The 18,775-nt window shown below is 30.5% G+C and overlaps 1 protein-coding gene across 1 annotated transcript; it reads left to right on the top strand.

Annotated features, from left to right (window-relative positions):
* The first annotated feature begins 15,202 nt into the window (after positions 1-15,202).
* On the top strand, positions 15,203-16,497 carry LOC113374597 (enhancer of split mbeta protein-like). Its single transcript, XM_026614575.1, has 2 exons — positions 15,203-15,221; positions 15,877-16,497. The coding sequence occupies exons 1-2, from the start codon at positions 15,212-15,214 to the stop codon at positions 16,455-16,457; spliced, it is 591 nt and encodes a 196-aa protein (XP_026470360.1). The 5' UTR covers positions 15,203-15,211; the 3' UTR covers positions 16,458-16,497.
* Positions 16,498-18,775: the final 2,278 nt, after the last annotated feature.

Consider the following 18,775-nt stretch of genomic DNA (forward strand, 5'->3'; position numbering starts at 1 on the left):
TAATTTTAATATTTGGTGCGAGAAGATCCAGCAATTTGTTTTAAAGCACGATACCTTAAAGTTTAAAAATATTATGGGTTAATATTTGAAACAATATGCCATAGAACAATAAGCTATCACACAATTCTATACAGTTCTAGTTTTAAATGTTTACCACGACGGAATCGTCTCACCTCGCATTAAGTTCTGTCGACTCGCGTTCGTGTGCGCATCTGATTGACCTCGTACTTGAAGAGAAAACATCCCAAATTAATTATTTATCTCAATGTTTTTATAAAGTTGTATAAGACATGAAACGGTTTCAATGAGATGTTATCGATGTACGACGCTGTTGCTTTTTTATTTCATATTTGGCGGCGCTTTCAACACTGATTGTGAAATCCGGTTATAATTTTGAACAAATCTTTAACAAAAATGGCACTCGTGTTTAATACCTGTTTTCATCAAGGTTTGTATAATATATAGTTCGCACACAAATTAAACAGATTATTGTACATTCTTTGATATGAAGTTCAACTTAACATTGAGCATTGACAAATTGGCAAAAATATGTTTTAGGTTGGTTTTTAAAGTAATACGCTTATATATACGCGGGGCACAGGAGTCCAATTCAAATTTGAGCAATTATAATGCAAAAACCAGAGCAATTATATTACAAAAAATATATATCAAACAAACAACTATCTGACTATGTTCAGTGAAACTCCCAGCTACTTAGAAGTCTACTCTTATAGAAAGGGTAAAATGGAACCAGGGAGCAAATAGGTCCTATGTCTTATTTTTAATTCTAAAGGGGTTTTACGAAATAGTATCTAGATTAATTAACCAATGCAAAATATAAATTTCGTGTGTACATTTTTTACAGAAATAACCCTCTATATAACCTTGATCTGGGATTTTGTCAGAAATATTCATCAGAGTTATAATAACAATTTATTTAATTAATTTCTTGTAAAATTACTTTTCTAACTTAATTTACGTTTTTACTTACTATTTTTTATTTTTCACACCTTTGCCGGAGTAAAGGAGCCTTATTACCCCATTCACGTGCAAGCTTTTATAGAGGTTATATAAAAAGAGTTCAATCTAACTTACATATATAATTATATAATTGACAATATATCATATGAAACAACTAAATAACGTATACTTGAAAATATATTAAGGTTTCGTAAACTAAACAACAGTGCTCACAAGCAAAAAAACTAACAACAAAAAAAAATAATTTTGTTATGAATTTTCTTGGCCAATATAAAAAATTTAATGATCTATAGGACAAGAGAAGACGTTGGATGCTATGAAATTTCTGATAATTAGTATGATTTGAAAAGTCTATAAAATTTCTGCTGATATTCAATAAAATGAAAAAAATCAATAAAAGTTTCTTTGAAATCGTGGACGGATATTAAACCATACTATCAATATAAGGAGCACATAATATGTGTCGATATTATCGACAATTGAAACTTGACATCTGAGCTTGTTGAAATCACATTCACTTTTTATTCGGGTTTTATACTTGAAAACTATCTGATTAATGTGAATGAATTAAGTCAAAGTTATTTGAAATTAAATAATCCACATTTCTCAATAACAAAATACCATAAAGAACCTCAGCTTATTCAAAAACTCAATTAAATTATTGCTAATAAACTAGCATATTATTCACAGGTAATTAAAATTGCTAATAGCGTCCATTAATTTAATATACGCATATCAGTTACCGATAAAACCGATAAAAGTCATGTTAAAAAAAGTCGTCGGCAGTTTTTGTCAAAAATGAGGTAAAAAATCTTCCTGACGTCGAGTAAATAATTATCATTAGTTCGAGTTGGTCAAGCCTCTTTGGACCACTCTGATGGGATTTCATTCATTTCCTGTTTCCAATGAACGGAAACCAAATCATTCAACTTGACGCATGCTATATTTTATCTTAATGGTCGCGTGTACCAACTTTTTAGAAACGAGAAAAAAATTGAGCATTAAACTTTTTAAACACATTTAACGTCGTATAGTATTGAAAGTTATTGCTGATTTTATCATATCAGGAATAATTAATAAAATCATAAGACGTGCATATCTTGATTTATTTTTATTGTAATTATACTGTCTTATCCATTCAATTGTGATGTAAAATTTAAATTTTGTTGTTTTTCAGTAGAGTAGAGCGGGACTTAAAAATGCGTGGGTTATGCATCCACATCCAATATTTCACAAACAACAATAATTTTTGAAAGTAGAAAGAAAAATATATGTAATCAGTTATCACCTTGATTCTTACAAGAATGCTATCGGGAGATAAACGGCTATGTTTAAAAATCCATAACAAAAGTATTTTCCTTCTTTATTAGTTTTTCTGGTTATGAGCACTGCTGTTTAGTTTACGAGACCTTAAATGTTCAAGTATGTATACGTAATTTTATAACATGTATTCTCATTTTTAAGTTAGATTCAACAGCTTTCTTATATAACCTCTATAAAAGCTTACACGTGGGTATGGTAAACAGGACCAACTGAACCTTTCCCATAGCAAAGATGTAAACAATAAAACTAGAAAATATAAAAGTAAATCTAAATAGTAGAAGCAATTTTAAACGAGATAAATTAAATAGTTATTTCAACTCTGCTGATGAATATTTCTGATGAAATACCAGATCAAGGTTATGTTCAGTGTTATCTTTGTAAAAAAAATTGTATTGGTTCAATAATAAAACTGTTATTTAATAAAATCCCTTCAAAATTGAAAGTAAGACATTGGATCTAACTTTCCCATGTCGTCGCATTTTACCCCGCTTATGGTGCAAAAACGAGCAGGTGACAAATTTTTGAAAAATAAAAAACAAACATATTTGCCCAATGATGAATTAGCTGAGAGTTTTACTGAACATGGTCAGATAGTTGTTCGTTGAATATGTGCTATTTTATATTTATTTTAATATAATTGGGTTGGTTTTCACAATATAACTGCTCAAAATCAAATTGGACCTTTGTTCCCCTCCCTGCCCTATATATACATTAGGGTGGTCCCTAATATCGACATTTTCAAATTTCTTTGCTCCCAATGGTTCAAAATGAAAGTTTTAGCTCTTAATATTGTCTTTTAGATAGTGCGCAATTTAATCAAACTTCGTATGGAAATAGCATGAAAAAAATTTTGAAAATTAAAAAAACAATTTTTTAGGTATAACTTAGCGACAAATTAATTAAAAGTAAAAATTTGTGTCATTGTTTATTGAAAATTCGACGCCCTGCAAAATTTTTGAAAATTTTTTCTTGCTATTTCCATACAAAACTTTGATTAAATTGCGCTCTATCTAAAAGTTAATATTAAGAGCTAGAACTTTCAGAGAATTGTTTTTTATCAATTTGGAACCATTTGAGCCCTTGGGAGCAAGGAAATTTGAAAATGTCCATATTAAGGACCACCCTAATATACATATGTCGAAAAGCGTCCAAACTATTGATTTCTACAGTCTACAGAAGCGAAAATTACTCATGAGATTGGGTTAAAAAAAAGCCAAAGCAAAAAAGAGAGAATGAATCGTATCGAGCATATAATAAGGTACTGTTAAACGGTAAACATTTTGGTAATGAGTGTGATTCGTATTCGCCGGGAGCAATGTTATCGCGTGAATGGACGCACAAACATTCATCCGTAACCATTCCAAAACCGCTCGTACCGATTATTTGTGAGCGATGAAAATTAATCTCGATTTTCAATGTATGTTTCAAACACATAACACCAGACAGTAAATAAAGATTGTATTAAACATCAGACACTCTCGTATTAAAAGAGTAAGATTAACAATAACAGTAATAATAGTATATATAAGAGTATAGTTTACATAATTCGTATTTTCCAATGTTTTCAATTGCAGTATAATTTATTTGCATTAAATCAAAACTGTCGATGTACAATAAAATTTTATTATACAAAGTTATTCTCAAACCAATTTGGATGTATGGCATCCATCTATGGGGTGCTGCTAAAGTCAGTAACTTACAAATAATGCAACGATTTCAAAATAAAATACTCAGACAAGCAATATCCGCGCCAAGGTATGTACCGACATGGCTAATTCACCAAGACATAGATACACTTACAATCAGTGAAGAAATTAAAAAGAGTGCCCATAATTTCAAGACTAAAATTGACCACCATCCAAACGAACTGATTGCAAGACTTTACAACACCACACATAATATAAGATTAAAAAGAATACAATTAATAGATCTAACACATTTCAATAATAAGTTGTTCTACCATATTATTTAAAACAGGTGTGTATATGTATGTGTATGTGTAGTCTGTGTAATGTACTTATTTTATAATTGTATGTATATTTGAGTTTCTTTTTTTTCTTTATTATACCAAAATTAAAATATAATTTAGTACACTAATAAAGGTGAACCACTGGGTTTTTCTTTTAAAATTTAATATGTTACTTGTCAAACTAATTACTCAATGTCTTTCTATTTAGACAGATTGTAATTTATAAGAAAATAAAAAAAAATATTTGAATAGCGATCAGAACTTAAGAGTCCTATAAGCTGTTGTGAGGATTAGACTAAACCATATCACTTTTCAAAAAGCAACGGTTGGCCTGACTCTGGGGTCAATTGGTCTTCTACGTTGAGAAATCGCATGAAACTGTAAAAAAGATATGGCTTTGCTTTTCGAACGAGCGTTTTACATAATATTAACATCTAAAACCAAACATCCAAATGGCACAAAATCAGAATCAGTTCGCCTTCACGCATGTGTTATTACAAAGACAACAAATTGTTGCACTTACAAGGGAACCCTCATGTTTACACTTCTGGATTTTGATGAAACTTTGTATGATGAAAGAATTGATAGTCAAACCAAACACCTTAAAATATTATAGGCCTATGAGAAATGGTTCAATTATAGAATTTAATTGAAGTTGCAAAACATGCGCTACGTGCTATATCGAGTGTTTAATTAATGTAGCTAGTATAATTTTGTTTTCTTTAGCGTTCAGCTGTAATATATTTGGGAATTATAATAGCTGATAATATAATAAAAATATCCAGTTATAAAAAATATCCATCTTCTTGTGAAAAACAAGTTTTTTTTGCACTTGGAAATCCATTAATTTTTACACAAGAAAATAGATCATCACTGGGTGTACTAATTATATGATCAGCAGATAATATTTCACAAAAATGGCTATCAGCCAATCAATTTCTAATTCTTCGTGGGAAAAGAAATTTCTGAAACTTTAAGATAAAATAATTCCAGATAATACCAATTCCAGATTTAAATGGTAAAATGATTTTAAAAAAAACTTGTGCTTTCCTCTTTCGAATAGTATTAATAGTATAATATAAATAATAGATCTCTCAAATTAAAGAAAAAATAAGAGCAAGTCCATTAATGTTTAGGTAATTTTAAGGTAATGCAAAGTATCATCAATCTAATAACTTTATTTCGTTTAAGTATCTGATATACTTGATAGTATGTTCTGAAACGGAAATTTCGAACTACTGTTCTAAGGTTCTGTATTAATCACCGCAAAGAACAAATTTGCCAGAATCCGCCCTTCGGGCACGGAAAAATATAAATCGCAATTAAATGGGAGTACTAAAATATGATGTATGTAATGAACAAACATTGCCTTTGGGCTTGTCTGATTTTATTTTACATATGTGTATCGGAACGAGTTTTTAAACTCGTTAATTCAGTGTGTTTTATTACATAAGTTCCTACTATGCGTCTGGAAGCCACGCAGCCAGGTCCCGTGTATCGTACTACTGTTTTACATAATGTTATTTTAATTGATTTTTGATTATCTACTCTTTGTTTTATTATAAACCGCGTGTTAGTAATTTTAACGTCATGTCATTAATCAAAACTTCAATAAATATGTAACATGTGATGTACGTGAACTATTTTATCGGCACGTTCCGAAAATTTATCTTTAAAAACAATGTAGATGATGATTTTTGCAACCGTTTAACACTCAAATTATTTTAAAATTGCTTTGTTGACACGTGTTGTATATTAACAGAAAATTGTGAAGTTGATGAGTATTTGATGTTATATTAAATAGCAAGTTCAAAAGCTGAAAACCTCTACCTCTTTCAGAAATGATTATGCATTGCTATTTATTAAGACTAAAGTTAAAGAATAAAAATTGGTATATATATTATATATATATATCATTATGCATTAATAGAAGTTACAATTCTTAATTATGCATAAACATTCTTCTTTTTATTTCTTTTCTTGGATTTATTCTTATTATCTGATAGAAAATGTTTTTACGATATAGATTGCCGACCATTCTCAACACGTTTATAGTACAAAGATTTCCATGTTGATATATTTTAAAATAATATTTGATCTTTACTTATTGTGGATTTATGTAATTAAATTATTGCCTTGTTCTAAACATATTGGAATGAACGAGGACTTTAAAGCTAATAATAAAAGCTCAACAGAAAAATATGCAATAATCCTGTTTTTCATTATTAGTCTTTTATTTTCTTGTTGTAAATGCATACTTATTTGAGAGACGAATAAATGAATAATAAAGTTTTTTTTATTGATTTATGTTTGTCTTTAATTTTTTATATAAATAACAAAATATCATCACATAGAAATATAAGTCTAAAATAAATATAAGAATAAAATAAAATAACAATATATCACTTACATGAGTAGACAATAATCAACACCGAAACCTGTAAAATAAAGAAAAAAGAAATTCAAAAATAAGAACTAATAATATTAAATTAAGTAATATTAAATTTAAATAAGGTAGTCACTAGAAAAAGAGCAATTGTCCATAAGTAATATGTTAATATTAAAAAAATGCGATTAATATTGTACGATATTATATATTATAATTAAAAATTTAGACAATTTTTAAAGTAAATCTAAAATGGTATATTTATAATATAAACATTTCTTTCTTATTAACAATATATACATATATGTGGTTGTATGTGTGTATTTGGGATAATTGATGCGCAATGTTTGAATAAAATGCATTGCATTCTAACATGATATAAATTTAAAAAAGAAATATTTTAAGGAATCTTCAATTTTCCATACGTTTCGATAATGGATATTTGACGTGAGTGAATATGAAAAAGCATTATAAAATATATTAATAATAATAACTATAATGTATATTGGCACGAGCACTGAATTTTTGTAATTTTTAGCAGACATACTTACTGGATGCATCCAACGCAAAATAAGTATGTTGTCTGAAGTGATGATATAAAATCATCATGTCGCAACATACAGAAAAATAATTATATATATATATATATATATATATATATATATATATAATGTGTGCATGTATGTGCCAGTATGCAGCGGGTTGAACATAGGAAAAACAAGAAACTCTCCTATTCAAAAAGCTATCTAGAAATCCTCATTTATGGCATGCGCCACGATTACAATTGAATGTCTCCAAAATATCTCGCGCACGATTACTATTTTCCCAAAAGGGTCAATAACTAACACAAAGGTCCCCTCAAAATCAGCGCATAGACGCAGACGTCATCGATAAAGTCCGACAACCTCACGATATTTCTTTGAGCATACATCTGTTCCATTTAACCCTCGCCAAATCAGCTGAAGAACTGTGCAATGAACTAACCTACCCCAAAATAATAATACCTGGGAACTTGGTCTGGGCTTCAGGAAAGAGCGCCTCGCGAATACAGCGTGTCACAAGAAATATGGGAAGCTCAGCGCAAGAGGGTGCCTTCCGCGTAAGCGATTGTTGCTGCCCAGAGAAAATATAATGTCTTCGTGTTCGATTATACAAAAGACGAAGTCGATGCATTGTTAACCACTTATTCATTTTTTAAATTATCGTGCAATTTAATAAGATAAAAACGAATTGGAAAGCTCGAGCGATGTAAATATATTGTCATCGAATTTTCAAGTCCGAAGTAATATTTATTTAACCTATTTTACGAGTACGTATGAAAGTGATTTTATATCAACAATTATATACCAAAACTAAAATATAATTTAGTACACTAATAAAAGGTGAAACACTGGGTTTTTCTTTTAAAATTTAATATGTTATTTGTCAAACTAATTACTCAAGGTCTTTCTATTTAGACAGATTGTAATTTATAAGAAAATAAAAAAAAATAACAACAATTATAAAATAATTATATAATAGCTGCATTATTAGCAATATGGAATTCGAGCAAGTATTAAATATTTAAATTTTATTACCTTTTTTAGATCTCGATCTCAACAACTAATGAAATGATTTATAATTTTTTATTTCTTCTATGAAACAATTATTTAATTATCTATTCATTCAATGTAACAGTTTATTAATTAACTAAAACAATAGATGAAATATGTCGAGTTAAATACTTAATGTAAATATAATGAATTATATAGTAAAAATTTACATGTTGAAAAAAATAGGATAGTCATATTGTGAAAACCAAACCAATTATATCACAACGAATAACTCATATCAAACAATAACTATCCGACTATGCTCATCAGTAAAACTCCCGGTCAATTCATCATTGTATAAATGTATTTTCTTATGTTTTTCAAAAAAATGACTACTGGTCCTTTTTACCCCATGGGCGGGGTAAAATGGAACAGCAAGGAAACAAACCGGTCCAATGTTTTTTTTTTTATTTTAAAAGGATATTACAAAATAATAGCTACATTATTCACCCCATACAAAATAAAAATTTCGTAGCTGCAGTTTTTACAGATATAGCATTGTATTTCTTAGAGAATTGCATTTTATTTACCTAAATTACATATTTATTTGCTATGTTTTATTTTTTATTCTTTGCCAGGGTAAAGCTTCAGTTGATCCCTTTTTCCCACCCAAGTGTAAGCTTTTATAGAGGAAATAAAAAACAGTTGAATCTTACTTAAAACTAACAATATATCTTATAAAACAATTAAATAACGTATACTTAATAATTATATTAAGGTCTCGTAAACTGAACAACAGTGGTCACAACTAAAAAACTAAAAACAACAAAAACTTTTATTATGGATTTTTATACATTGCCGTTTATCACCTGATAATGACGTCATAAGAATCAACTAGTTATATAATACATAGTTTGCCCCCTACTTTCAAATACTGTTTCTAACGTCACTTGTTTTTGAGATATCGGTGGTGAACCTTTTTACCGGCGGACCTTTGAGCCTTAGCGACGTCATGAGAATCGACTGGTTATACATATTTTGCCCTCTACTTTCAAATATTGTTCCTAACTTTAAATGTTACCAGCGGACCTTTAAGCCTACAGAAAATAAAAATTAACCAGGTAATAATAATAAGCATTTTTTCAAAAGAATTGTTTTATGCCACCTTCTTCTGCCACATTTATGTAATATTTCATCATTAAAATAAATTAGTATTACAGAATAACAAAAAAATATATCACTTTAGAAAAAATAGCGTTCAATTTTACAAATAATATTACAAATTAGTCAATGCAATAATGCAACTACTAAACTAATGTAGAGAAAATTCTAAATAAAAACTAAGTGGTGGCATCGTGCCTTAAGGCAAATTGCTGGAACTTCCCGTACCGTAACGAAATGTTCGAGGAATGCTGAATGTTTTCAAATAAATTATTATAAATATTGTAACATTGTCTAATATTTATAAGTATTATATAAACTGAATTGCAAAGTTGAAATTATTTGTTTAAAGTATGTTAGAACTATTGTCAGAATTAAAAATAAAATTTGAATTATTTTCGATATACAAAAAATTAAAAAAAAAAAAAAAAAATGAAGCCAAATTTTTTTTTTTCAAAATCAATTATTTTGTTAAGACAAGCAGAAAGTTCTTTGAATCATTCAAATCGGACGCTTAGTTCTCTCAAAAACTGCCATTTTTTACATATTTAGCTCCGTATCTTTGAAATGGCTGGGCCCACCTTTGCCAAAAACTAATAAACACTTCTCCCAATCATTACTAATTGAATGTTTTTTAGATCATTCAAATCGGATACTCCGTTCTCTCAAAAAGTCGATTTCTGTTTTCTGCACTTTTTGCTCCGTATCCCAGAAACGGTTGGACCTGCCTTTGCCAAAAACTAATCAGCTCTTTTCCCTATCGATAGGAATCGAATGTTTTTTGAACCATTCAAATCGGTTGATCCGTGCGCCCGAAAACGTGACTGGAAATTTGTATCCATACATACATACATACACACACACACACACACTCACACACACATTCATTTTTTCTGAGGTATGCCAAAATGTTCAGACACCTTCAAAACGTCGAGAAATGTAAACATTTTCAATTCCGATTTTCGGCCCATTACAATAACTTACTCTACGGGAAGTTAAAAATTAATAAACGTTAACAAACATAGCTCCATTATTCAAATATAAGCATCTGTTCAAAACCGTGATGTCTGTAGTACACAACATCATAAATGTACAACACGACGACGTCATTATAATAAGTAAACAATCGATCTTAGATTTCGCACATCAGCCGTCTCAGCGTCTCAGCACCATCCAGTCTGTCTGGTCGTGCACCGTTGAACCGTATACCTTTGTGCTTATTATATAAGGTGAACTACATACTACATAAGGGTTTCTCTCGGGTTGTCCACAGGTCTAGCGTGTGCGTCAATGAAGCGCGACGGGCACATAGAGGCGCGCGTGAGCCGAAGCGAAACGATGCAACAGGCGAGAGCCAAGCGGCGTGCGACAGTAAGGGACGGCATCACGGACGCGGCTCGTGGGAAAAGTGAGCCGGCTCCTTTTCCCACACATCGCGTGGCTTACGCGCAGTGAGGTAGCCGCATGTTGAGATTTATTTCAATTTCACCTGGACGAAGAATTCATCCATGTGCCATTCAATTATTAGTTGCATTTTTATGATGATATTGAATAATTCAGGTATTTTAGAATATTTTTAAATCATGATAATGGTTTAATTATGTGATAAACAAATACTACAACATTTACTTATTATTTCTATATATAAAAAATGTATCCGCACATACATACATAGGGGCCGTTCAAGTATTACGTAAGCACTATAGGGGGACGGGGGGGTTATTGATTTGCTTATTTTGCTTATTTTTGGTAAGAAATTTGCTTACTTATGCTGACAAAGGGGAGGGGGGGGGGTAAATAAATGTAATAAATCTGCTTACATAATACTTGAACGATCCCATATAGACACAAGTAATTTTTTTCTAAAGTATGTCAAAATGTTCAGAAGTCTTTGAAACGTAAATACATATATGTAAAAATATTCATTCTCGATTTTTTTTGCAAAATCTAGAACTTACCCTACGGGAAGATAACCCTTTCCACTCGCGAATTGCGAGATCTATATGTATTTTGCCGCCGGTGTGGCGGCGTCCGAGTGGAAAGGGTTAATATAATGTTTATGCTTTAAATCTAAATGGCATTTTCTAAAATATTTTTGCTAAGTTCTTATACAGATAATGAAATACAGTAGAACTCCAATTATCCGAACTCCGACTATCCGAATCGCCGATTATCCGAATCACTTTCAGAAAAAAAAAATGTCCAAAAAAAGTCTAAGTGCGCTATTATTCTTTCACCCAGTGTAGAACCCAGTGTAGTTGAAGACCGCAAAACAGCTTACATTGACGGAGATTTTTAAAAAACTTTATTTTATTTTTTTTTCTAAACTTGTACATAAGTACATTTTATTTATATTTAAAACATGTGAAAATATCATGTTTCTTTCATTTAATTCAATAAAAAAATAGTGCAATATCAAAACGTAACTTTTTTTCTCTCCAATGGAAATTTTTAAAAAAAACTCCGATTATCTGAATATTTGATTATCCAAATGGGTCCCGGTCTCCATTAATTCGGATAATTGGATTTCTACTGTATAGTTAAATATATTGATAAAACATATTGTAAATTGTCAATAAAATTATGAATACAATAATTCACAAAACCTTTTGTTTAGTCACTCGATTTTATAACAAATAAATAATATTTAATAAATATTTTCGGAAATAATATACGTTTTCCAATGCGTAAAGTTACCGAAACATGTTTCAGTTTTATTAAAACTTTATTTAAAAAATTATGTCTTGTTATATATTGCAAGATTATATCCACAAGCTTTGTTTAAATAATTACGTTGTATAGTGTTACATATTTCTGACAATAAAATGCGTTATAAACCATTTCAGTGTTCATAGCCATTTTCTTTTATGATTTTATAATGACACACGCCCTTTTTTATGATTTGATTTTATAACTAATCCATCGTATTTAAGGGTAATATTTCAGTATTTCCTCTTAGACGTTCAAATTACCATTTAGTTTACCTTTTCTCAGCTAACTGGTAAATTAACAAAATTATTGCTGACCAAAGAAAAAGTGATACTACCGTACTCAGTCTCCCCTACTAGTAAAATAATATTGTCTCCAAATAACAAATCTGTTACTGCTTTAACAAAAATGTTAAAAACATCTTGCATATTTACATACGAAATTAATTGCTTCAATAATAAATTAAAAATCAATTAACGATAAAGAGAACAATTGTAATTATAATTTAAATTCTCATTAGTAATTTGTAATTCCAATCATTCTTGTTAGTACATGCAAGCTATATACAACTGAAACCAACACAACAGCGTGGAGTAAAAGAAATAGAATCCAAGAATGCACCACTGTCGATGGCACGGGTGCGCAGAAAGTATGGAAAATCTTCGTTCGACAAAGAGTCTTCGTAGCAACAGTACTTACTGATAAAGTAGCCCGCGGTACGTGCCAAGAAGTATTGCCTGTACGCGTAGTATCGGCAGCCGTGAAGTACTGAATACTTCCACTGCGCGCATTCATCAGGTATTGAGTAACACCGGCATGGGAGCTCCATCGTCTTTTTTCAATTTTTTGACGGCCGCCGAAGTAAACTCGTTGTGTGGATAGCATGAATGAACTTGTAGGAAAAAACGTTCTATGTATCATATAAGAAACATATTCAACCTGATACTGACAGTAGGCGTCTTCTTTGCGCGATACTACCTCGATATGATGACGATTAATTGTAAAGAACAAGCTTCCTTGTAGCCGTAACTCATTTGAATTATACGAAATATATAGCGTTTTGTTGTTAGTTAAATCATGTATTTTTGAACAACTGAAGCAATATGATACCACTTTTTATTTACATCAGTTAAATTTTTTTGACGCAGAGACATTGGAAGATGTAAACATAATCAAAATTAATTAACCTCAACTTAAATCCATTTTAATTAATCCTTTTGCTACGAATGTGGTCAATGAACGACATCCACTCGACCACCTGTGTATGCGAGTGTCGTCTATAGACGACATCGGCATGACGTACTGTATGTACGGATGTTGTCCATGGACGACATGCTCTGTGTCAGTCTTTGCTTCAAGATTTATCACTATGAGTTAAACTCTTGGTAATTCTAAGTTTTATTGTAATTTTTAGTTTATTAGAAGCAAAATTTTCAATTTTTCTACACATTTTTATTGGTAATAAAAAGATTTATAATATATCGTTGTGTCTGGTCTGTACTAATGAACACGCTGTTCCGTACAGCAGTGACATTCCTGCAATAAACCTTTTCGTTGCGAAAGGATTAAACTAACTATCAGCATCAAAATGATCATTGATAATACATATTTGTAGAAACTTTCAGAAAGTAGTCGAATAAATGATATGGGTGGGTAGGATATTAATTCATTTCTATATATTTAGCCTATTTATATTATTTACTTGTATTCTATGTATATTATAAGGACAACATTTGTTGACATGTATGTTTTATATTAAATCGTGAAACATTTATTAGTTATATTAAAGTACGTAAAGTTTGATTGAACTTCTGAACCCGGAAACGTAGGTTAAAATTTTGTCGGATTCCTTTCCGTCGAACGATAGAAGCGATAGTATTGTTCGCATTTTGCATACATTGTGGTTCCTGAAAGGTCCAAGTCTGAAAACTTCTGTTCGAACCGAAACGTTCCGATGATGAAGTGCATACTAATGACCAAAAGGTACTCAATATAGACTTTGATGTTCACGACACGGCATTTGAGACGATCTTCGTGCGAACATTTGATTTTTATTTGACTACTCAAATGTGTGACCCAGACGTTAAAATTGAGCACGTGTTGGAATGTCATTATGCGCCCATTGTATTCTTTCAGTTTTCTCTATTATCTCTATACATCAGATAAAAAAGTCTTCAATTTCTTATTATAATAAAGTGACGACGTTTATTTTAATGAAAAATATATTCGAATTTGGTTTTAAGATGATGAATAAATAGATTGCTAGGAATGCTCAACAATACATTTGAAAGAGAGTTTATATATAGTAGAAGTTCCTTATTTGCCTTTCCGCTAATCACGGTAAAAAAAATAAACCCAATTTCGATATGCGCGGCTAAAAATTATGTTATTCGCGAATTTCGTTATACAAAAAAATATCATTTGTAAATGCTATCATTTTCAACTGTGTTTTTAGGAATATAAAGAAGCAGCATGAAAACAACATTATTTGTTACTCAATAAATAAAATATATTTTTAGTAAAATATGAATGAAATCGACATAAAATTCATATTCCCAATCCATTGAATAAGGGCAATTCAATTGCTTCAATAAAATGTTACATTTAATTTGAAAAAAAAAAAACTTAGTTAAAATGGTAAGTGATCTGTGCGATTTCTATATGAAACAAAGTCTTATTTTTAGGCATATTGCAAATAACTGTTGAATATCAGTATTAGTAACTGCCGACTAGGAGAATGCTACCAAATTCTTCAAGCCATTGCCTTAGCCTAAATATAATCAATAAAAAGTTTCAAAAATTATAATTAAAAATGTTTTTTATTACTTTTGCTTATATATTTTTTTTATTCGCATTAGAACGCATCCCTTATAATCCCATATGAATTACCATCATGCCATCCACAGATTATTTATTTTGCGGCATACTTATTTAGTATGACCAGCAAAAAAAGAGTCTTCTACTGTATAATGAAATATTATTTTCTTTCAAATTTAATAGTTCATAAGTAATTATACTGATGAATATGGTCGAAGTATCATATCATATAAACCAGTTCATAAATAAATTTATTAAATCTATAGTAAACCTGCCACCATTATATAATTTTAGAAAAATACAAAATCCATTTAATCAATCAATTCACTTAGAATGAAAGATAGTAACTTGTTATTCTATTTAATTAATCACGTTACATATTCAACATTTCCAACAATTTTGTTTAGAATTTTGAATGCTGATTAAATATTTGTCACGTTCATTCACAATGTTTGAAGCGACCTGTTTAATTAATCAATGGGAAAATTCACAGCTATATTTCATAATAAATATTATTATTTAGTAACGATAACTTCTATGATTGAAATACGTATCGTTAAATTAATGTAATCTGCAAAGACACTATCAAAACATATTTACAATGTACATAACAAAATCATTCGAAATTGTCCTAAGTTTACCTTTGTTCCGTGACAGGAATTATATCAAGTCAGCGAAACTATTCGCATTCTCCCCTAAACATATTGTTCATAGTTTCTCAGGCCCCGCTGAGTCTCTCCCACCACTAGCGCATAGACCATGGCTATATAAGCAGAGCGACCTCGGGCTATGCCATTACAACCTGAGCGTCTGTCGTACAAATAAGAGCTCAGCGATACGTGTACTGTGTGAAGTGAATGAGAGTTGACATCAGTGACATTAATAAATTAATAAAAAGCTTTTGACATTAATAAATTAAGAAAAAGTGATTAATATTTGTTCATCAACAATGGCTCCAAACAATGGATATGTGCTGACGGAATACAATGAAGAACCAGTATCACGGACCTATCAATACCGAAAAGTGATGAAACCGATGTTAGAGCGCAAACGTCGCGCTCGCATCAATCGGTGCTTAGACGAGCTGAAAGAGCTCATTGTCGGTGCTTTACAATTACAAAATCAAGCTCATGACAATGAAAACATAAGCAAATTAGAAAAAGCTGACATTCTAGAGCTGACAGTGAGTCATCTGCATGCACTAAAACGTGCAAACCGCTTAGCTGCAGTTCCTGAAGCATCTTACGCAGAGCGCTTTCGCGCTGGATTTTCGCATTGTGCTGCTGAAGTGTCACAATTTTTGGCTACCGCTTCGACATCAGACGGTGTTCGCGTCGATCAGCGCGAAGGCGTCAAATTGATGCAGCATCTCGGCGGCTGCATCCGGAGGCTGGAACTGAACACACCGCCACCGCCTCCCAGAAGCCCTTCCACGGTCGCGATCGCTCCGAGCCCCGCCCAGGAGAGAATGTTCGTGCAGCCACAGCGACCGCAACAGATCGCTCGCCTTCCGCATCAAATGCAGAATCAACCCATCACCCAATCGGTTGCAAGCCAAGACATGTGGAGGCCCTGGTGAATCAGGCCGATTCAAACCTTTCCAATTTTCAATAATTATATGAGTCTGGAAGAAGCCGTCTACTACGACAACCCGTGCTTTAAATGAATAAGCTTGAAATGTGATACGACACACTTAAGTACTGCGTACTTTTTTAAAGAGTGAAATAATAAATTATCTTAAACGCGTTTAATACTGTTATCTAGATTAAGTTAGTTGTTAAACTAGTAAAAGCTTTAAATAGTTTAAATTTATAAAAATCATAGATCTTCCATTAGTTTTATATAAAAGTTTTCTATACATAAAATATTAAAACTATAGTTTATAATAATCGAATATTTCACTTTTGTTTGTAGATTTAAAATCTTTATGATATGAAATGTGATAGAAATAATTGCGTTTTGTTTTGAATTTGAGCATGTTTTTTATATGAACTGTGTGTAATAATTTTTTCGAAGTACCTGAAATGTATGTTGTTGAATGAATCTGATATATTTTATATACTGTTGAATGCATGTTAATTTTGGTATAAAACAATCTCTGTATATTAAATATGTAATTATGTTATTTTATGCTTATGAAATTTATAAATATTAATAAAACTATACATTTTTGAAAGAACATGTTTTACTTATTCGATAATCTATTTCGTTTCAAATTCTCTATTAAATGAAATTGGCAGAGAATATATGAAACATTTAACATACAATATTTATTAATACTCAATTTAACATTTTTAAATTTAAATCACGCATGAGATACAAGCAATTATATTATTTCATTGTATTTTTATCTGGGTTAATTAAAGCCAAAGAAACAGAATGTTTTTGTTATATTGCACCTGGCATTATATTTAAAAATCTAAGAATCTAATTAAATTAATATATATGTCTGTATGTATATAAAATGCCTTCAATTGACAGTTAAATTACTTCCTTGCTTAAATAATTTTTGTTTATAAGAAGTTATAATTTCTATAAATTAGGTTAAAACTAACTCTATAATAACTGATAATTCAAATCTGTTAGTAGTAGCTGAAAGTAGTTCTTGTCGAAATGGTGGTAATTGAGAAGTAGTAATGTTGTGCCACATACAATTACAGTAGTAGAAGTTCCTTATTCTCGCTTCCTTTATTAAAAGACAAAAAATTGCTATAATTGATTCCAACTTTTTCGAATTGAATGTAATATTTTTAATTGCTTGTTGAAGTAATTGAACTTCTCTTCTTCAATGGACTAAAAATGTGAAATTCATGTCGATGTGAGTCATATTTTACTAAAAAAAAGATTGTTTTCATTCGGTCTGTATGTAACACTTTTAGCGGTGAAGGCTACAAGGACGGCGAAGGCAACTACGCGGCTTATGTCTAAGTATGTTTATTAGTTCAAAATGAAGTAATTTACAGAGTATATTAGGTATAATATATTAGTATCCATGGTTAACTATATTTTTAGCATCGGATATAAAAATTAGGTAGTATTTTTTGTCCTCGAATAACCAAAACGAAAATGAAGGTGGCGCGAATAAGGAAATGGTAAGGAAAAAGAGCGATGTAATATATACTAACAAGGAGAACCTCAGATTTACTCTTCTGGGATTTTGATATAACTTTGCATGGTGATAAAGTTGATAGTCAAACCGAACCTCTTAAAACATTATAAGCCTATGAAAAGTGATTTAATTAAAAAAAATACTTAACGTTACAAAAATACGCTAAACCCTTCCAAAACGGATTAAACTTACTATAAATATTTAAGGAAACGCACTATTATATCTACCTACATAAAAAGATACTCTAGATATTTTATATCATTTAAATATTAAATAAACTGAATAAAATATTGAAATATTTTACAAACACAATTACTTATAAATTTAGAGCAAGCCATTATTTTTAAGTGACTCTAAATGTGTTTTCTGTCTAATATAGTTACAAGCTAAATTTCTATGAATTTATAAATACAGTTTATATGTTTGATCATATCTTGATTTATAACAGATATTCAATAGAAACAAAGTGTAATAGCCAGAAATTTAAAAAAATTAACAAATAAAACATATTGTATTGTGAGTGCCCGCAATGTTTTGCTTTGAGCAGTTCAGGAAATGCGAATTGTTCTTCTACATCGTACCGCCCACGCGTGGTCTTTCGCGGTCTGTTGATTTGACATCTTTCGTTGGTCTCGTTCTCTCCAGATCGGTATAAATGACAAGAACACATACCTTGAACATTTATATATATATATATATATATATATATTATATATATATATATACATTTAAAACTGTGGCTTTCCGTGGGAAAGCCGTGACTCGAGCTTATGCTAATGCGTAGCGCG

The sequence above is a fragment of the Ctenocephalides felis genome, unplaced genomic scaffold (genome assembly GCF_003426905.1).
Source record: "Ctenocephalides felis isolate EL2017-DRISC unplaced genomic scaffold, ASM342690v1 CF-g0.4_SCAFFOLD_01886, whole genome shotgun sequence".
NCBI lineage: Eukaryota > Metazoa > Arthropoda > Insecta > Siphonaptera > Pulicidae > Ctenocephalides > Ctenocephalides felis.